Source organism: Suillus clintonianus (genome assembly GCF_016758775.1).
Source record: "Suillus clintonianus strain FC179 chromosome Unknown DEU56scaffold_43, whole genome shotgun sequence".
Classification (NCBI taxonomy): Eukaryota; Fungi; Basidiomycota; class Agaricomycetes; order Boletales; family Suillaceae; genus Suillus; species Suillus clintonianus.
The window spans coordinates 75092-95247 of NW_024539267.1; the positions used below are offsets into that span (position 1 = coordinate 75092).

The 20156-nt window shown below is 47.8% G+C and overlaps 7 protein-coding genes across 7 annotated transcripts; 3 read left to right on the forward strand and 4 right to left on the reverse strand.

Moving 5' to 3' along the window:
* Window positions 1–121: 121 nt before the first annotated feature.
* On the forward strand, window positions 122–1039 carry DEU56DRAFT_949456 (uncharacterized protein; the record flags this gene model as incomplete). Its single annotated transcript, XM_041359111.1, has 1 exon — window positions 122–1039. The coding sequence occupies one exon, from the start codon at window positions 122–124 to the stop codon at window positions 1037–1039; it is 918 nt and encodes a 305-aa protein (XP_041207629.1).
* Window positions 1040–1272: 233 nt separating this feature from the next.
* On the reverse strand, window positions 1273–2311 carry DEU56DRAFT_871737 (uncharacterized protein; the record flags this gene model as incomplete). Its single annotated transcript, XM_041355728.1, has 6 exons — window positions 1273–1412; window positions 1464–1670; window positions 1724–1806; window positions 1855–2027; window positions 2074–2106; window positions 2132–2311. The coding sequence occupies 6 exons, from the start codon at window positions 2309–2311 to the stop codon at window positions 1273–1275; spliced, it is 816 nt and encodes a 271-aa protein (XP_041207630.1).
* Window positions 2312–2620: 309 nt separating this feature from the next.
* Window positions 2621–3752, forward strand: DEU56DRAFT_398382 (uncharacterized protein). Its single transcript, XM_041346029.1, has 3 exons — window positions 2621–3188; window positions 3238–3486; window positions 3549–3752. Exons 1-3 carry the CDS (start codon window positions 2836–2838, stop codon window positions 3628–3630), a joined length of 684 nt encoding a protein of 227 aa, XP_041207631.1. The 5' UTR covers window positions 2621–2835; the 3' UTR covers window positions 3631–3752.
* Window positions 3753–5736: 1984 nt separating this feature from the next.
* Window positions 5737–7880, forward strand: DEU56DRAFT_807898 (phosphatidylserine decarboxylase-domain-containing protein). Its single transcript, XM_041353412.1, has 6 exons — window positions 5737–6099; window positions 6156–6331; window positions 6387–6620; window positions 6669–7233; window positions 7286–7446; window positions 7503–7880. Exons 1-6 carry the CDS (start codon window positions 5847–5849, stop codon window positions 7773–7775), a joined length of 1662 nt encoding a protein of 553 aa, XP_041207632.1. The 5' UTR covers window positions 5737–5846; the 3' UTR covers window positions 7776–7880.
* Window positions 7881–14895, reverse strand: DEU56DRAFT_972937 (OPT oligopeptide transporter protein-domain-containing protein). Its single transcript, XM_041359504.1, has 41 exons — window positions 14325–14895; window positions 14126–14243; window positions 13430–14064; window positions 13210–13380; window positions 13031–13156; window positions 12175–12301; window positions 12099–12112; window positions 11671–12030; window positions 11577–11612; window positions 11469–11523; window positions 11188–11412; window positions 11113–11133; window positions 11009–11062; window positions 10940–10958; window positions 10871–10886; window positions 10782–10819; window positions 10701–10729; window positions 10604–10648; window positions 10533–10555; window positions 10452–10483; window positions 10279–10398; window positions 10206–10229; window positions 10124–10146; window positions 9948–10071; window positions 9781–9887; window positions 9657–9720; window positions 9585–9608; window positions 9475–9532; window positions 9275–9429; window positions 9197–9226; window positions 9097–9146; window positions 8994–9041; window positions 8794–8887; window positions 8620–8685; window positions 8532–8567; window positions 8448–8479; window positions 8338–8398; window positions 8262–8286; window positions 8173–8208; window positions 8051–8118; window positions 7881–7998 (listed from the first exon to the last, which is right to left on the reverse strand). The coding sequence occupies exons 1-41, from the start codon at window positions 14847–14849 to the stop codon at window positions 7977–7979; spliced, it is 3936 nt and encodes a 1311-aa protein (XP_041207633.1). The 5' UTR covers window positions 14850–14895; the 3' UTR covers window positions 7881–7976.
* A 690-nt stretch (window positions 14896–15585) lies between these two features.
* Window positions 15586–16734, reverse strand: DEU56DRAFT_713544 (uncharacterized protein; the record flags this gene model as incomplete). Its single annotated transcript, XM_041347547.1, has 6 exons — window positions 15586–15693; window positions 15745–16064; window positions 16115–16193; window positions 16251–16287; window positions 16342–16597; window positions 16653–16734. Coding segments are annotated over 6 exons (882 nt in total), but the record flags the coding sequence as incomplete, so codon positions are not given.
* Window positions 16735–18150: 1416 nt separating this feature from the next.
* Window positions 18151–19710, reverse strand: DEU56DRAFT_981204 (uncharacterized protein; the record flags this gene model as incomplete). The annotated part of the gene is made up of 7 exons (XM_041359824.1): window positions 19612–19710; window positions 19348–19562; window positions 19037–19292; window positions 18946–18982; window positions 18809–18887; window positions 18439–18758; window positions 18151–18378 (listed from the first exon to the last, which is right to left on the reverse strand). Exons 2-7 carry the CDS (start codon window positions 19427–19429, stop codon window positions 18151–18153), a joined length of 1002 nt encoding a protein of 333 aa, XP_041207635.1. The 5' UTR covers window positions 19430–19562; window positions 19612–19710.
* Between the last annotated feature and the right edge of the window lie 446 nt (window positions 19711–20156).

Below are 20156 nucleotides of genomic sequence, written 5' to 3' on the forward strand. Positions count from 1 at the left end.
AGTATAGCCCAAGGTCTGTGGAGGATGAATGTACTGACATTCTGTCAATTGATCAGCGATTTCTTCAGTCAGCAAGGCTCGAACTCGACAAAGGGTCACCCCACTCACTGTCTGTGAACGAATGGGCAATGACGTCAATCAGCATGGCTCGAGCTCAAACGAGGATCAAGACACTCACAGTCTGCGAACGGTGGGCAATGACTTGGATCAGCATGACTCGAGCTCGAACGAGGATCAAGACACTCACATCCTGCGAACGGTGGGCAATGACTTGGATCAGCATGGCTCGAGCTCGCACGAGGATCAAGACACTCACAATCTGCAAACGGTGGGCAATGACTTGGATCAGCATGGCTCGAGCTCGAACGAGGATCAAGACACTCACAATCTGCAAACGGTGGGCAATGACTTGGATCAGCATGGCTCGAGCTCGAACGAGGATCAAGACACTCACAATCTGCAAACGGTGGGCAATGACTTGGATCAGCATGGCTCGAGCTCGAACGAGGATAAAGACACTCACATGCTGCGAACGGTGGGCAATGACTTGGATCAGCATGGCTCGAGCTCGAATGAGGATCAAGTCACTCACATACTGGGAACGGTGGACAATGACTTGGATCAGCATGGCTCGAGCTCGAAAGAGGATCAAGTCACTCACATACTGCGAACGGTGGACAATGACTTGGATCAGCATGGCTCGAGCTCGAACGAGGATCAAGTCACTCACATACTGCGAACGGTGGACAATGACTTGGATCAGCATGGCTCGAGCTCAAACGAGGATCAAGACACTCACATCCTGCAAACGGTGGACAATGACTTGGATCAGCATGGCTCGAGCTCGAACGAGGATCAAGACACTCACATCCTGCGAACGGTGGGCAATGACTTGGATCAGCATGGCTCGAGCTCGAACGAGGATCAAGACACCCACATCCTGCGAACGGTGGGCAATGACTTGGATCAGCATGGCTCGAGCTCGAACGAGGATCAAGACACTCACAGTCTGCGAACGGTGGGCAATGACTTGGATTAGCATGCTAGAGCTCGAACGAGGATCAACAGACATACTGCCTGCAAATGCCCAACATGAATGAGGGCAACTTTCAAAGATTCCTATAATCTTACAAAAATATGTGGAAACCAGTCACACAACCTCGCTATTGCATCCCCAGATGAGATTTTCTCGTCCGAGTCAAAAAAGCTTGCGAGTGTGCTGGACAATAGTTAATAACATTTTTGCCAGGCAAATGAGATTATGGGCAATTACTATTCTACTGCATATTCTATGCAGAGCTCCAAGTTCGTTCGTTGAGTTGAGACAAACAATTGCTGAAGGACTTCGCTGTCCAGAGTTCCAGCCGTCAGTTTGATGAGTGGCCCACAATTTGCGTTGTCCTTGTCCATGTCTAATGGATCAATAGTCATCATGTATTGCCATTTGACTATCCACAACTTACCAGGGAGGCATACGTGAGATTTTGGCGGCCGCCGGATGTCCTTGGAGTGGTATAAGACCTTCAATTGCGTCCCGTTTGCAAACGTCTCCTCGGCATGCCTCGGGGCCAGTGCTTTGGCGTCTGTCCTCGATTTTCCTTCCTTTCGTAGCCGTGCAAATTCGACGTCGTAAAGGGCATCGAATTTTGTGAATATCACAATCACTGGGACTGAGGATCGAAGTTGCGGATCAGTCGAACAACAGGCAAATGTGACAGCTTACTGCTTCCGGTGTCACAGCGGGAGAAAAACTTGAGTTCGGCTTGGGTGAATGCCCTGCTTGCTTGATCCATTGGGATACAGTACCTATGTCAAAGAAGTGAGCCAACGCATGTCGCCAAGTTGACCGATTACCATATAGTGTGAATTCGATCCTTGATATTTCCCATCTTCGAGCGGTCTGTGATAAATGTGTTCACCTGGTCGTACTCGGACTCGCCGCCTGCTTCGAAACCACGTGAATCGTGAAAGATGAATCCCGGGTTATTTTGAAAAACCATTTCGTTTTCGATATTGTGCTCTCCACGCTGAGAACACGTCAGTTCATATTGCCAACTGATGATAGTACGTTACCTCTCTGGATGCGTTCAGAACAGTGGCATCGATCTGATGTCGATAGGACAGTCATCACTATCAGTATTGTAGTACTAGCATCACGATACGCACCCGTTTCCCCAGCGCTATTGAATATTTGGGGGTTCTCCTTGGTGTTGCAAACCCTCTTTAGGATAGTTGTTTTTCCCGCATTGGCTCTTCCTATGATGAGGATTCGAAAGCGATTGATTCTCTCTTTTATCTCTGAAGGATCCATGGATGAAGGTAAATGGTGCTGGGACTGAGTGATGAGAATTGTTCAGCGTTGTGAGTAGGTTTATAACCACTAGTGTGGCGAGCCTAATCCAGCTGTGGGTAATGGGCATACCCAGCCTGAGGCCATGAGGCGTAGAGGCGTTTCAGATGTGCTTCCATTTGATTACCTTTATCTATATATACCTTGGTACACCCAGCTCACTTCGAGGCGACCATGAAGTAACCAATGCAGAGTTAAATTGTCGAAAGTGAACCACAAATGCAGATTTGAGATGGTCATAATATTGGTGGCAACCTTGTGTCCATGCATGGGCGTCTAACGATACGGCATACCCGAAATAGGAAGCAGCACAAACGCCACGGTACCACCTCCAAAAGTCAACGTCAATGTCAACTGCCTGAAGAACAATCAACATCCAATTGAATGGCCGAAGCAGCGGAGCATATCGTTCAAATAACCACACCCAGTCGAACATTTGAAGGCCATGTAAGTTTGGTCTTCGCAGTCGCAGTGTTCCCTGATAGATGCCGTATGGTGACGGGCTCGGGGGACAAAACACTTCGTTTTGGGATGCCACAACAGAGCTCTGGAACACAAAAACATGGCAGGTGCAAGGAAATCAAATCAATTGCCGTGCATCGGTCCAATGTGTTTGGTATTCCCCGACTGGTGAACATCTTGCCATCGCAACAATGAAAAATATCCAGATACTATGGAATCCAGTCAAGAGGGAATGCATTGCAAACTTCGAGGCTCATTCTGTGTTCAATGGAGCATGGAACAGCTCACTCGCGCGGATGCTCGATGGCACACGGCTTCCCTCAGCGAGCACTATGCGAGATCACACCATACGGGAGTGGGATACAGATGTGCTGATGTAGGCGATCTCCACCTGTGATTGATTTCTTTGACCGATATATTGTTAGTTGTCTAGCTCGCATACTCAATCACATGGGCAACATAACCGCCGCACCGCACTACCACATCAACGCACGTTTTCTTCATTCTGGCGCCACCACTTCTATCGACACGGGGAGACTGAACATGATACCCAATCCTGGTCGAGCCCTTTCAGCTGGACACACGAAACTTAGTCTCTGGCATGCTGTGCAGACGAGATGTATCAAACATCGAGTTGCGAGAGCCACCAGTAGTCGAGGTCCCGTGCATAGCAGGCAAGCATGAATGTTTTTTCCTCTTCTTGGTTCCTTTTTATCGCTGACTACTTTTCGCGCAGAGAAACCATCACGCTCGGAGAAAGCAGACATTTGTCAGCTTGTCGCGACCTTCCAATACCCATGCCCAGAAACACACAGTAACGCAGGGCACGTCGTTGCAGCAACCACTACTGCCACTACCTCGATACCTCCTGCCGTTGCTGGTGCCGCGGGGGCAGCGGGAACGATCTCGCATCATCAAATCACCATTACTGGATGGCCCGCTAGTCTCATGTCCTGGGTTTGTTGCATGCCTATCCATGACGCAGACGCAGACTAGCTCATGTCTGGTCATGGCGTTTACGTGGCTAAAATTTAAGGACACTTGAGGTGCAGTGTTACTTGATGCCCGAAGTACTTCCAGATGTACTTGAAGGGTCCACACGCTATACAGTGACATCCCATTTCGCTTTATTTCTCGGTCGGACATTACGCTTGTCACCAGGTCAATTGCGAGGCAGCATCTTTGACTATTGGCGGATGAGTTCACGAGTGACATGACATGATCGACGAAGAGGATTTTCAAAATTGAGAATTCAGGCATCCCGATAGGCGATCTGCCGCATCTGATTGGGCTTTGGTGAAGGTAAGAGTGTATGTCATTCTTTCTCATTGCTGGTTGGAGGAAGAAGAGCCAACCCTCTGAATCGAAGGGCCAGGTGATATTGACGCGGTCGTGGCGCACTGTTGCGTCAGTGTCGTGCCAATGGCACGTCACAGGGGCGGATCGGAAGATAGGACATTCAGAGTGTGGAATGTCGAGAGCGGCTGGACTCGTAACCAGTCTGACTATGCATCAATTTGAGATGGTGAAAAATTTCAAGGCAGGGGAATCCTGGACCATCTGCGCGGTTTGCTACTGACCTGATGCCAAGATGATCGCCACGGGCGGGGATAGCCTGAAAATCTGGGATGCCAGCACAGGCGAATTGCTCACAACAATCGAGAGGTGTTTTTTAGCCTTTAGGTCCCTGGCATGGAGCTCGGATGGAAATCAGGAAATTCGACACCGTCATGTGGACGGAAACTGCCGTGCCCGTGCGTATCCTGGTAAGCACAAGCATATCAAGATTTGCCACGACGGTGCAGCTATGGAACCTCGAATCCAATCAGCTCATTGCAATACTCCACCACGAAGGCCCTGTGACATGCGCGGCCTTTTCTGGTTCCGTGGAGATGGACGCCCCCATATTCATCAAAGAAGCTAGCCGTCTCTCAGGCTCGGAAATACCCATCCTCAATCATATTGGCAACGCATCTGCTCCCCCAGGTTGATGCTGCATGGTGCCGCACGCCACGCATGTTTCCCTCGTTCAGGCTCCGCCACTTCGATCGATACGGGGCGACTGAACATGATACCCAATCCTGGTCCAACTTGACTCGAAACTTGGTTTCTGGTATGATGCGCAGACGAGACGGATCGGATACCCACTTGTGAGAGCCACCACTGAGTAGTCAAGTTCCCGTGTACATGGGCGAAGCCTGTACGTTTTTTCCTCTTCTCGGTTTTTCTTCATCACTGACCGCTTTCCGCGCAAAGGAATTATCACGCGAGAAAAAAGCGATCTACCAGCCCGTCCCGACCTTCCAATACCCATACCAAGCAACACTTGCAACCCAGTACACACCATCATCCGTATCGGGATGCTTCTTGTTGATGACGGTGTGCTGTGGTATTGGATGCGAGGTACATGTGGCCACATATTGCATACACTCTGGTGGGCGATCTGCCGTCCGCGCTTGGGTGAAAAGAGTACAATAAGTTGGTATTGAGATGCTTCATGTTGATAACTTTGTCGCTGTACATGCGGCCCGTTCTGTGGCAATACTGTTATACGAACTGAAAGATCCGTCAGAGCGGGACACGCTCCCATAAGGAGAAAGAGATCCTAGCTGATGTTGAGGACGGTCCGTTATCATATGCGTCAGTCATCATATGATTGACCTCGTGATGGTGCTCGGTTATTGCTACTGGTCCATGTTGAGTTTACTTGTTGACAATGCGAAGGAATTATTTGGAAGATATTTCGCTGTCATAATGCATTGGGCTAGTTGTGAGTCAGCTGGCCGGTCTATATCCCTGGTGTAAGCGTTGTGGCGAAGAGGTCACGAACGTCTGGCATAAGTTTGTATTGCGCAATAAACGCCGTTTGTTTGGTGTTATTAGAATCCAAAGCTTTTGCCTTATATGCCTATCTCTGCCGAAGGATTCGTGTGGGCTGTTTGTGCCCGTTCAAAAAGTTCTCAAGTAGCTCTCATAGCAACATCGAAGCAGTTACTTCTCAAACGCGAACTGTGAACCACACCCACCACCTTCAATGTTCTATAAAGCTATCGTAAAGGGGAAGAGACCCCTGCAGGCAGCGTCTCATGCCATCACGTCTACCGCAAACAGCTCTTCTGCACTTTTTTCACGAGTTTTTGTGAAGCGTAGAATCAGTTTGTCAGGAACTGTGCGCTCACTCAAGCGCGGTGCATTAAGAAGATCGTTGTCAACATCAACTAGAAGCACTATTCCTCCAGAGACTACACCACCACCATTGCCAAGCACCCATGGCGTCCCGCTCTACAGTATGCATTTTCATGGATAAGAAACCATAAGCCCCATCTAACCTCGCGAATTTTAGGACGTATTCTGTTGGCTTGGACGAAAACTCCAACAAAGTGGTACCCGCTTCCCTTGGCCGTTGGGGCCATTCTCCTCGTCGTTATCCAATACCGCAAGAAAGTAGCACGTGCAGAGAACGAGGTTCATGTCGATGATGAAGGTCGTGAAGTTATCAAGCTCAAAGGTCCATGGCATGTGCGTATCACTGATTATCTATCGAACCACGTTTTGCTCAACTGGTCTCGTGCAGGTCCACGTATTAGGCGCCCTTCCTCTCCGGAACATGTCGCGCGTCTGGGGTTACATGAATTCACTCGAGCTGCCGGTTTGGGTACGGCCTTATGGTTTCCGACTCTATGCATACGTTTTTGGCTGCAACCTTGAGGAAATAGACCCTGACGATCTAGCGCAATACGCCAGCTTGGGTCAGTTTTTCTACCGCAAGCTCAAACCAGGTGTTAGGCCCATAGACAGCGCTATACTCGTAAGAATCTCACTTTGTGATATGATTCCCATCTTAACTATTCTACAGGTCAGTCCCGCCGACGGCACCGTTTTACATCTCGGAACTATAGAAAACCTCCGAGTTGAGCAAGTCAAGGGAATCACTTACTCGTTGGACGCTCTCCTCGGCGTGGAACGTTCAGATCCAGAAAGCCCAACTTCGACAGTAATCGAATTTCCCGATCGAGAGATGTCTCATGTGACGGATCGAGAATTTGCTAATGTGAACGGCATCGAGTATAGTCTAGACCAACTCCTGGGTGCTTCCACTCCTGGTACTGTGACACCTCCAACCCCCACAACTCAGTCAGCCTCTGAGGCAGAATCATCTTCCGTGCCAAAGAAATTCGGCGAGCAGATTGACGCGTCTGTGGAGCATCCGGGGTCTCTCCAAGAAACTATCGCGCATGATGCCTCCGTTGCTCGCGAAATAGGCCTCAGACCTTCGATCGAACGCAAGAGAAGCACTTCGGGCACAAGCGTTAAAGAAGGCAATGCCCTCTATTTCACTGTCATCTACCTCGCTCCGGGCGATTATCACAGGTTCCACAGCCCTACCGCTTGGGTAGTGGAGAAAAGGCGTCACTTTGTCGGTAAGTCCCCCCGTACATGTTTTGCGTACTGCTGATGGCATGTGTCTTCAAGGCGAACTCTTCTCCGTCTCCCCATGGATGGCAAAGCGGCTGAAAAACCTCTTCGTCCTCAATGAACGAGTTGCGCTTCTCGGCCGATGGAAATTTGGTTTCTTTGGTATGATACCCGTTGGCGCCACGAACGTAGGCAGCATCAAGATTAATTTTGATACTGTATGTATTATTTCATTAGAATTGAAGCACGGTTGATGCTAATGTCGCACTAACAGGCTCTTCGCACTAACCTCCGAGGCAGGCCCCCTCCGCCCGGAACGTACAATGAGGCTGTTTACTCAGCTGCCTCTCCTATCCTCAACGGTCAGCCATTGACCTTCGGTGAAGAGATGGGCGGATTCTGCTTGGGAAGCACCATCGTACTGGTGTTCGAAGCCCCAAAGACGTTCGAGTTCACCATAAAGGCTGGGCAGAAAGTCAAGGTTGGAAACCGCATCGGCGACGTGCCCAATGAACCGGCGACAGTTCGCAAAGTGAAGACCGACTAATTGCGGTCACTTGCCACAGACGATCTACATTGACGCATCTTACGACAATGACGAATACCCCTACATATATCACTCCTTCATCGAAATCGATATCATTGCAACGATGTCTGTGTGTGTCATTATGCGGGAACGCAGTACAAGTCCATATTATATACAACAAAATAACTCTACATTCAAAGCAAGAAAGATACACTGCGGTGGTTACCAAGATCCCATACTTGGGCTGAGTCAACATGTCAGCGCAAGAGAAGTGATCAGCTAACACGTCAACGTACCCAAATGTCTCTGAGCTCTGTAGCTGGCGAACTGGAGTACCCATACCATCAGCGGTTGTATTAAATACCTTGATGGTAGACACATCAGCAGTTTGATCTGGATAGTTCAATGGAGAGCCTACCGTGTTGCCCCACCAATGTTGCAAGCTCTCTCCGATCTAGTCAAAATATTTAAACACTTATCAGCAACAGTGGCAACTCTTTGGCTTACCGCCCCGTTTGCCGGATATTGCAATCTGTCCAGCTCGGTGAATTATAGTCAGCATTATGATCAACTGGGGACGTACACAAAATATATGAAGATGATAGAAACAGCTAGTCCAGAATCCAGTGCCGCCGATAAAACATCTGCGTAACTCTCGTCATACGGTACGAACAGTAACGTCACTCCACTTACAATTGTATTTCGTCCACCATGCAAAATTGCGCCTGCAAAAGCACGTCAGCGAACTCTGCAGAGGTTTTCAAACGGGAAACAAACCTTCGGATGACATACTGGAAGATGAACCCGACAATCCTGCGGTACATCAGTAAACCAATGCACCCCATGACAAACGCTGCGCACGTACGCCCATGGTACATAATTTAGCGCAGAAGCTGGGGGAATCTTGTAGGTGCCATTAAATATTAGCGGGCTATGCCATAGTGTATGATGTCATGCTATCCGAGGAAATAAAACCACAAACTTACAAACTAGTCAAAGTGTTAATCAGTTAGCAATGGTGATTGAAATGATTGCGCACTTGACGTATCGTATGAAACTGTTTGGGTACCGCTTCATCGCCAGCCAACCCAAGACAGGGGTCACTGCTCCGATAATGAAGAACACCAATAAGGCTAGAAAAGTGGGTCTTTAAAATTCCTGCTGTTAAGCTAGTACAATGGACATACAGCTGCAATAGTGCATTCAGTTTTTAGGTGATTCAAGGTAGAGTGACGACTTACTGATATAGTTGCCCGGAATTAAACAAGCGTTCTGGGCCGATTACACCTGTTCGTCAGAGTAAATCCATCTGTCCCTCGAGGTACTAATCTAATGAACGCACCCCAGATGATGGATGCGGTACCAAATACCTCCGTGTTAGGACAGGTGAAACTACGCGATGTTGAGCAAAGATAAATGCCATACTGAACATTCGAACAAACCCGTCTTTTTGAGTGGGAGAACATATGTCTCTACACGAAATTCAGCTTCATCAGATGGCCACCGACATTCACGCTTACGGTATGGTAGAGAACATCCACGATTGAACGCCCAATTGCGTGGTTCCAGCGACTATAGCAGCCACGATCTGGCACCAAAACATTTTTCGAGGAGGAATTTTCATGTAGTGACCAAGTTTGAAGTCGGACGTAAATGTCAAGGCTTGAGCCATGGACTACGAAAGTCAATATACCAAAAGATTAGAGAATTAACGACACACAATATAGCCGTAGGTCTTGAATAGCATCATTGCTACCGGTTTGCCAGGTAACGAATATCTGGATGGCAAGCTGTCAGATGGATTGATGCCATGTACCAGCGCAGACTTGCCCGATGATCAGTTCTGTGATTACGCTAGGATATGTTTCAGTTATAGAATTCATCCATAATCACGTGGCGTACTTCAACCCAATCTGCTGATTGGTAATTGCCTGTATCATACCGCATGGAATCACATAGGTGAATGCTAAGGGGTATATGAACGTTAATACAACAACACTTTCATGTAGACATCTTAATGACTCACCAATCATGAGCGATATTATAAACGCCCAAACAGGCATCTCTGTAGGCCAAATCTCGATGCTGAGGACACCCAATGCAAACATGAGAGCGAACAGGGTTAAGTACCACCTGGGGTAAAGAAATGTGTCGAGTTTAGACCCCATTAAGACGAGAAATCCTTTGACATACCATTCAGGAACTTGGGGGTATCGACTCATAAGGCGAGCATGAACGTCTGCCTGTTCCCCGAGTGACCGTCGTGCTTGATGCCAAATTTGCTTCCGAAAATGAATAAAGCAATGAACGATAGTCGCTAAGCCATTTTCTGTCAATCTATGTCATAGCCATAGTGCGTACTTCCGTACCAGTGATGGAGGCGAATGAGAGACTAATAAAAACATTCTTCTCAATACGAAGACAATACCAATTACCAATTAGTGAGCTTACCCATAAGACATCAGGAACGCCGTTCTGTTATAGAAGTGGGTATATTACCGGCGCTGAAAATGTGGTCACTTACGGAATAAATATTGGACTGTACTCCTTGTATGCTGTCTCATTGAAAGTGCTTTCTGATGTCAATATCCGAGTAACGTTGTACGTCTTTTGTCTGTTGTCGAAGGAGGTCCTTGACGATATACTGCAAAACATTGAGCTGACGTCGTGCGGGAAGGGACTGAGACTAAGACGAACGGCATGTATAGAGAATACCAAGTATTTGTGAACTGCGAAGGAGTCAACTCGTGAGTCGTGAAATCTTCGTTGATCACTGACATATAATATAGGCGTTACTATCCCTGGGATAATCGTTCAATTACCGGTTTAAAGAAAGAGACCGAACGCACAATAGAAAACTACAAAGCCAACAATAACGTTCGCCGTTGCCCACCCTGATTGTGAACGCGATTAGACTGTACATTGAAGAGATATCAGGAGGCTCACAAGGCATGGCTAGTGGTGACCCGTTGTATCTAGACAACCAAGCTTAGAATAATAATAAAGCAGGAACGACCAAGTACATGCGCAATTTGGGCCCAGTCAAATGTTATCACGGACATTCCCTGATGCAAATATTTAAGATCATGATAGGGACCAAGTAAACATTAACATACCATACCGTGGACATAACTAGTTTTGTCAACGTGTGGTACATGAATTCTTCAGCAAACAAAGAAACGCACCCGAAGAGCTGTGAGACAACTAGGGTTCTGCGTTAAGGGTGGATCATGGTTCGGTATCTCGACACTCACCAGGATCGTCGGGCCAAATCCATGTTACCCAGGAAAACCACGAAAGGGCTTGGACTATACAAAGGTATTGGAAAAACAAGGTCGCTATAGGGAACATGCCTTACATAGGTAACCAGGGAAAAAGTCTGAATCATCAAAAACTTAATCAGACACGAATGAGAGCTGAGGAAAATTCCTACACCACACGAATGCACTTGTGAAAACATAGATGAAGAAACGTTCTCGACTTAAGCCGCCTAGTTGCCCGATACCTGCATACTGCTCAGAGTGAAGAGTATTGAAGAGCGCGCAGCTGACGAGAGTTACGGGCCAGATCATGCTTGGAGGCGATACAAGAAACCGTCGTGTGATTCCCCCAGTGGAGAAGCCAATGAGTTGTGTTGACATCACCAAAAACCACTGATCTAATGCGGAACCGTTCATGAGCATGCATTCAATCTTGAAAAGGTGGAAGACGAACACCCGAAACTGAATTTCTGATCATAGAAAACTCTTTGCACGGCAACAATGTCTGTCTATTTTGGTGCTTTGAATGAATGCTCTACGACACTTCGGGAAAGGGACTTACTGCATAGGCGGATGAAGCGCCCACTGAAGCCATGATCTATCGTGGCAGGTGGTTATAAACCAGGGCTAACAAAGGACCTCAAGAGAGAACGCACTGTTATCAACACATGCTCCTTGATGGTGAAGGGACCAGGATTTAGCGAAATGCCCAAGATTTTTATTCGGGGAAGATAAGCAGCACAGAGGCGGCCTATTGGAAACGAGAGCAGCTGAGCGACTATGCCAGTGATGGGCACGCTGGGATAGCGGAAGAAGAAAAACTGGTTGACACCAGGCATAACAATTGCCCAGGCCAAGCCTAGAACCCATGTACGAAGCGTTGTCACATGTATGGACGGATCGTCTGTGTTTGCGACGGCAGATCGAACCTCTGGATAAGGCGACTCGTCGTCAAATTCCGGGCCATGTGAAGGGTCGAGGTTTGGGTCATCAAAGTCTGCACTATTGATGGAACTCTGTGTGGTAAGATGCGTCATTTCGAAACCCATGTTATGACTTCATAATGCACGAAAGGTAAACGTACAGTGAATGCAGAAGCTAAGAGCTCCGTTCGAATTCAATATGGGTATCTATGAGGTGTTGTCACACAGCGAACTCACTCGAGCTTAGAGGTTGCACATGGTCGTCAACCTGCTTATCCCCAGTAACCTCACTCTCGAGATCGGTGGAGTTTTTGAGCTCTGAATCGAGTCGTTGTAAAGGGAAAGCTGCAGATTCAGAAATGAACTCTGGGGGCATCGTCAGAGATATGCAGGAGGTGAGGCCTGAGGAAGAGCGTTCGTTTGATCCAGGCTTGAGAGTTTTCGCACTGGCGGTGTAATTATGGAATTGACTGATAGCACTATGTAATTCGGCTCCAGATTCTAGGTGTGCGTAGTGATTGATTCGGAATCTTCCCACATGGCAAGCACGAGTTGAACACAACGGTACACAGCAGCCCTAGCTGTGCTATGGACAACCAGACTCAGAACTGAGGGTTTTCTTCAACCAACAACTTACGCAAATGTTGTGATCAAGAGAGCGAATCAATACTTAAACATCATGAGCAATTGGAGAAAATTGCTGTCTGTGATCAGGGCTGTGCAATAGCCCTGAGAAATGGGACGTCCACATTCTGGCCAAAGGTACCGGGAGTGGATGTCAGGGATGTCTCCTGTCAGACTCAGATTGCCAGCTCATGATCAACGAGTTCATACACCATTGGAAAAAAAATCATCATTCGTTCATAGGGCTATATATATTTCAAGTGTGCGACCACAAATGGCTCAGGTGACAATGTAGGACCTACATTTGTGTTAGCACCACCAGCGCTGGAAGTCATTCCGTTAGCTGATATCCCAGCTCTCACAAAGTAAATGCTTTGCGAAATGCAATTATAATAGGTTCGGATAAATGTAGAATGGTCATGCTTCCGAAGCGCTACGCCGGATCCCACATAAGATCATTCAATGGTACCTGTAAATCTTTCGCGAGAGCCATCGCTACCCAAAATGAAATTCCGCATTTGTACAGAGGTGGTCCCTCTAGTTTCTCGACAGCAGTCGTGCGATGTAGAGCGCGCATAGACGTGAGCTCAGTGATCTTGGGAATGCAGGGTCAGATGGGATCGACACGGGACGAGGCCTGGCACTTACTGCGGCGTAAATGTGTACTCGCCCCAATTCCATGTCGGTGTGCTCTCCTGGGAGTTCAAAGGAAGGATCATGAGGCCGGCTTTCGACATCATTCTCCTCCAAGAGAGCGCCAAGAATTGCGACAAGCCTATCCAGTGGGAATACCACAGGGCCAAGTAGTCTTTGTGAAACCTTTATTTGCCTTTTAATTACATACAGTGTGAAATAAACATGAATATACCTTTGCAACAGTTGTCTGCGCCCCGGCCTTCTTTGGTGACGCAGATCGCCGACGTCGCCTTTTTTGCTTATCCGCTCCGCGACCAAACATTCGCACGTCACTTTTGGCAGGATTTGTCGAAGCCAGGAACGCCGCGAGTAAGATGAACTTGGACATGCGTGGTAGGTGGTCAACGATGATGCTCGCTTCCGTGTTTGTTTGGGATTGTGCCTTCTCTGATGCTTGCATGTCAGGGTCGTTGGCTGCTGCCCAGTCCGTAGCGTTGGTCAAGCGTGGGTAAAGCGCATCAAGTGCCACCGTCAAAGAAGGCGTGAAGAACTTGAGCAGTCTCATGCGGCCGTCAGAAGCAGGGAGTGTCAGTTCATTACATGTTCCGTCTGGGTCTGGGTCCCCGTCCCCATTAGCTTCGCCTTGCTCCTGTAACACAGGTTTAACAAACCCAGGCCATCGCGCAGCGGCAATATACTGCAGTTCCTGGATATCTGTTGTGTAGAGAGAGCAAACATTGTAGACATGTTCCACATATTGTTCGTACAGCGGCAGTAGCGATGGGTGGTACGTCCTATCCTGCGTGCCTGCGCATACCTGTGCTGTGGACGTAGAACGAAACGCAAAAAGAAGGCTGTCAACTGTGTCTGAAGAGACGCCCATGACCCTGAGATCATACTAACCGAATACACATGATTGGCTACTTGCCTTGTTTGCTTGGAGGATCAATATCGATGAAGTAGGGATCGGGGGATGCGCCAAGAGGTGGCTTGATATCCTCCCATCGCACAGAGGATAGCAAGATAGTCGTTATCCTCACCTGTGACTGTAAACACGTGTTATCAGTCAAAGTTGCCCTTGGCATGTAGGATGCATAATTGAACGAAAATGAAACCAGACCACTCACCAGTTCTGCGAGACGGGTGAGTGGAACAATAAGGTCCAAGAGGTTGTCCTTCAACCTCTCAGCTCTCTCGATGAGGAGCACCATCGTCGGTTCCTCACTGACAGCTCTACCGTCCCCTTTAGCCTTTCCCTCCCAGGATTTGTTTCGCAGATTCCGGAGTCCGTGTACAAAGCTATCGATACTGTCGTTGTACCTTTTTCCATCCTCACCAGGCCAGTTTTGGCACCCATTCTCCCAGGCTACTTCCCATCCTGCGAGTGCGTTGAGTACGGTATCATACAGCAAGCGCGCTGTAAAGCATGCTGCCGCGTTTATGTGCGCAAAACGCGTAGGAGAATAGTCTCCATTGTTGCGGTAGATCTGATCTAGCACTAATGCGGTGATGCGCGGATTGTGGCGGTCGGTAATGTACAAGAATGGGAGGACGAAGGATGACGTCGCACCCGTGATATGCGTGATGAACTTTTCATGGTCAGGGAACTGTTCAAAGAGCCGAGACAGCGAGTTGGTTTCATCCAAGGCCATTAATATTGTTATACAACGAACACTGGGAGACGTGGGTTGTTTGGTCCTATTGAATTCAGATGCTGCTGACCAACATGGGTACTGGAACCGGCTGGCTGGCTTTGCCGGGTGCCCTGAATCGGCTGTCAATTTTGACCCACTAGCCGGAAACCAGTGATATGCAAGATTTTGTTGGGTTGACCCACACAGTTGGATTTTTAACAAGTCTCCTATATATGCACTAGGAGACGAATCACGCGTACTATGTGCGAGTTCCAATGTGACCGTACGCCATTTTATAAGGCTATATTACGCATGAGTGACTTGTGCGCGAGTTGTGCGTGAATGCCTTGATCCATCCGGCGCGCGGAGCACGCAAGCTCTACCGGGATAATCAATTTGCGGGCTGTGCACCTACTAGGGGAACAATATTTGTGATGCTTGATATGAGCTTGGTTCGAGGCATATGGCGCTGTCGCGCGATATGAGGTACCATGCGAATTTGTCATCTTGTCATTTCTGCAATGAATACCGATATAATGTCTGTTCTACGCCGTCCCTGCTTCAAAAAGCTTCAATAGGCTGCAGTGCAAATGAAGACAGTCATATAGAAATCAACGATAAACTGTGTTCACGCTATAGACGTTGTACTAACATCCACCGCCTTCTCAGGATCATCATACAACTGAACGACGTTCTGCTCTGGCATTCCTATTCGTTCATTGTCGGTTCCCTCGGTCACGTCCGATACAGTCCCTGAGTTAAATGCTATGGCTGTAGGCATTGCAGTAGCTCGGGTCGACCATTCGTGTGTAATTGCCCGCCCCCGTGCAACACGGATGATGATGAACAATTGGGCAATGCCCTGAAATAACTAGCGTTAGAGACGCAGGTAACTCATTTTTTGTTTGCTTACCTGGATTTTGCCAATAGACAGGAAGGATAGAGTGGTGAGACCGTTACAATGCATACCAAATGCAATTATGAAAACAAGAGCGAAGACGGTGTATAACGCTGCAGACTCGATGACCATGATGACAATGGTATCATATGTGCTTGAATCATACTGGGCTATAACCTGCCTCATACGCCCTCGCATGGTGAGCAAACGATTTGTCACGAGAACGGTATAAATGACGGTGAGCCCTACTTCGACACAGAGGTAGGCAAGCTCCATGACGATGTTGTAAAACACAACACCGGTGCTCGCCTCGGTCAGGACTATGATAGACAACGCTAGTCAAGAAGTCAGTTACTGTTGTCGTTTGGTGGATGATGAACTGTACCGATCATGGCAACATAGAGTGTGATCATCGGGACCATTACCCATCTTGACCAATTCCATATCACAAAACATCGGTGGAGCTAAGTATTTCAAGCATCAGGCTTGTAGCAGACGATCAGGAGTACTATCAGGCTCACGAGCAGAGCTTGCATGAACCACTCCTCAATGTGACCACTGAAAGAGGAGTCAATACTAGAGGTCTGGGGTTGGACGAACAATGTCACTTACGCTACAAGTGCCAGAACGTTCATGCGATTACTCATGTAGCCCTCGATTAGCGCGAGCGGACCGCCAGGCGCGTCACGATCGTCTATCCAAATTATCTCCGTGTACTTTGCGTTCACACCAAAGCTTATCGAGCCCAATACGAAAGTGATGAAGACGTAGAAAAGAAGCGCGTGGCGATGATCTGCAATCTTCCCCCCATATCGAGGCCGTTGCATGAGAGCAGTTAAGGCTTGCATCGTAAGGATAAAGAATATGCCTGTTGCAGTACATAAGCCAACTTCCGCATCATCCCGTGTCGATCGAAAACATACCATAGCATACACACAAAAGCATCATTCCATCAAGGCGAAATCTTTCGATGCTCAGATTCGTCTGTGGGGTGTAGGACGACATGACCGCAAAAGAGGTCACCGACCAGGTGAAGGGAGGTCAAACGAATGGCAAGTAGTGAAGACAACAAGTGGATAGTAGTCACAAGAGACGAGCGAGGAAGATGCAGATATTATATGGGGAACTTAGAATAGAGTTTCCGCTAGGGAAACAGAAGAAGCGGCGGCCACATACATGAAGCCAATGTCGGGGATGTCGCTCACACAGTGATAAAAATTTGACGTGCCGGACCCCACGGTGGGACCAAGATAGTATCTGGCTGAAGCTGAAGCGCTGAAAGGCCTGCTCGATTCTAAATGTTGTCGTCAATTCGAAGGCTGAGCAATTATAAACATCGTTGTCAATTCCAAACTTGTGTTGTGATATATCCACTTTCAGGACAAACGGCGACGTGATGGCATATTGGGGGACAGACAACTACTCTTTATGATGTTTCGAATATCTGCAACTTGAAGGTCACCGATCGCGATGAAACTGACCATTCATGGAGAACGCATGAAAGAAAGGTTACTCACGTTATCCCAAAGATTCAAAACGATGCCATTGATGGATTTAAATATGTAACTTGAAGGTGTGCGAGCTGCCCTGCCTACTTCGGGGAGGAGAGTTAAGGATAGTCGAGCCAGTTTTCTCAGTGACAGGTATAAATTTACACCTGTACATCACGTTAAACTGATCAATCGATCATGATCCATGATGCTATCATGATGGGGAGACCAAATGAACTCATTTTTTTTTTCATTTCTGCAACATGCCCATAGTCTGTCACGGTCCCACGTTGTCCCTGCTTCAACTTGAAAAGCTCCAACAGGCCGCAGCGCAAATGAAGGCAATATTACGGGGGGGGAAGTCAGACCTGATGTTCTTGGATGCTTCACACCTGTTTTCGACAAACTTGTCAGGTCTGAAAACGGGTGTCGACTCTGACAAAACCCACAACGGCTTTCGTCTGTTTTCATGCAAGGTTTTCGTTTGATTTCGGCGCTTGTAGTGAGCCTAATCTGTCGGACTTTGAATCTGAGCATTGCCCGTCAACTCTCGTGTACCTCAGGTCCTCGCCCCTCGACAAACTGTCCGTAAGGTCCTTACCGAACTTCTGGCTCATGCATACACAGAATCTCTACTAGCTGAATGTCTTGCAACTACAACTGTCACTCGCCCTCGACTTGAAGGGTCAACTGCCTCGAGCAGGTAGGCATTTGAACTCCGACCTTGTTGCCGAAAGTGCCGGCCGCCTTCTCAGAACGACATTCATAAAATAAAAACAGATAATGGTACTGCTCAGCGCTCAGCTTGAAGCTTGAAGCGCTGAAATGATCTTTACGACCTTCCCTAATTTTTTAATCTATATAACTTCAATTTTACATTCAAGTGTTAATCGAACTCTAAGCTTCAAGTATGAAGTTGTGTAAATTATTTTCACACTACAGACACTGCTACTTCCGCCGCCTTCTCGGCATCAGGATACAACTGAACGACATCTTGCTCTGGCCTGCCTATTCGTTCGTTGTCGGTTCCCTCTGTTGTGTCTGATACACTCCCTGAGAATGCTATAGCCGTAGGTATTGTAGTAGCTTGGCTCGACCACTCGTGTGTCACTGCTCGCCCCCGTGCAACACGAATGATGATGAACAATTGGGCAATGCCCTAGTTCAACGAGAATCACTAGCATCAGAGACGCAGGTAGCTCAGATTTTGTCTGCTTACCTGGATTTTTCCAATAGACAGGAAACATAGAGTGGTGAGGCCGTGTGCGTGCATGGCAAATGCAACTATGAAGACAAGAGCGAAGACGGTGTATAACGCTGCGGACTCGATGACCATGAGGGCGATAGTATCATATATGCTGGAATCATATTGGGCCATGATCTGCCTCATCCGTCCTCGCATGACATATAAGCGATTCGTCACGAGAATGGTATAAATGACGGTGAGCCCTACTTCGAGGCAGAGGTAGGCAAGCTCGATCGTGATGCTGTAAAATGAAGTACCGGTGTTCACCATACTCATGGTGAAAATAGATATTACTGCTTGGAATGTCAGTGACTGCTGTCGCTTGGTAAATGATGAATCGCACTGATCATGGCGACATAGATTGTGATCATCGGGACCATCACCCATCTTGACCAATTCCATATCACAAAACATCGGTGGAGCTTAAGTATTTCAAGCATCAGGCTTGTATCAGACGATCTGGCGAACTATTCGGCTCACGAGCAGAGCTTGCATGAACCACTCTTGAATGTGACCACTAGACGGAGCGTCAATACTAGAGGTCCGGAAGTGGACGGGCAACGACACTTACGCGGAAAGTGCCACAACGTTCATACGATAACTCGTGTAATTTTCGATTAGCACGAGCGGACCGCCAGGTGCGTCACGATTGTCTATCCAAATCATTTCCGTGTACTTTGCGTTCACACCAAAGCTTATTGAGCCCAATATGAACGTGATGAAGACGTAGAACAGAAGTGCATAACGATGTTCTGCTATTTTCCCCCCGTGTCGAGGCCGCTGCATGAGAGCAGTCCAGGCTTGCATCGTAAGGAGAAAGAATATGCCTGTTGCGGTATATAAGTCAACTTCCGGATCGTCGTATGTCGACCGATCACATACCATAGAATGAACACGACAACATCATTCCATCCAGGCGATATCTTTCAAACGATAGATTTGTCCGTGAGGTGCTAGTTGACATTATTCCGAATTTGGTGACCGAACAGGAGGTGAAAGAAGACACTGAGACGAAGTGTTTGGCTGAGGGACCCTATCCACCAGTGAGTGTGGATAACTAGTGGCAAGTGGACAAGAAGCAACTATTATATAGGGAGCTCAGAATAGAGTTAGTAAGACAGAAAGCCAGCTAAATATTATGCGTACGAGGTCAACCATGACGTTGGGTATGTCACTCACAGACGTAAAAAAAAATGACATATGGGACCCTGTGCATGAGACCAAGGTTACAGACTGAAGCTGAAGCATTAATTCTGAAAGGATTCCAATTCTAGATGAGTCGCCGTCAATTCCAAGTATGTGTTAAGCTTTATTATTTTACACGGACTCTCGCCCCTAAACCTACCTAAGCCACGTTCGTGCAACGCAACGTAATAGTGCCCTATAAGCCTGCCATGACCCGGGGTAATGGCGGACCAAGAACACAAACCCGAGTCAATTATTAAATGGCACTGGATCCGCAAGGGTCGAAATTCGTCTCGCCAGAGTTGACTAGAATAAATGAGGATGGGGAGCCTGAGATCGCGCCTGCAGAATGACAGACCGTATTGGTTGAATCCACAGAAAAATATTATCATTGGAATGCCAGGCTCCTCACTGCAAGAGTACTAGTAGTACTAATCAATGGCGCAAAGGGATTGGCAACGCAACTCCAAACCCTGATCAATGATTAGCGACTCCGACGGTTGCGA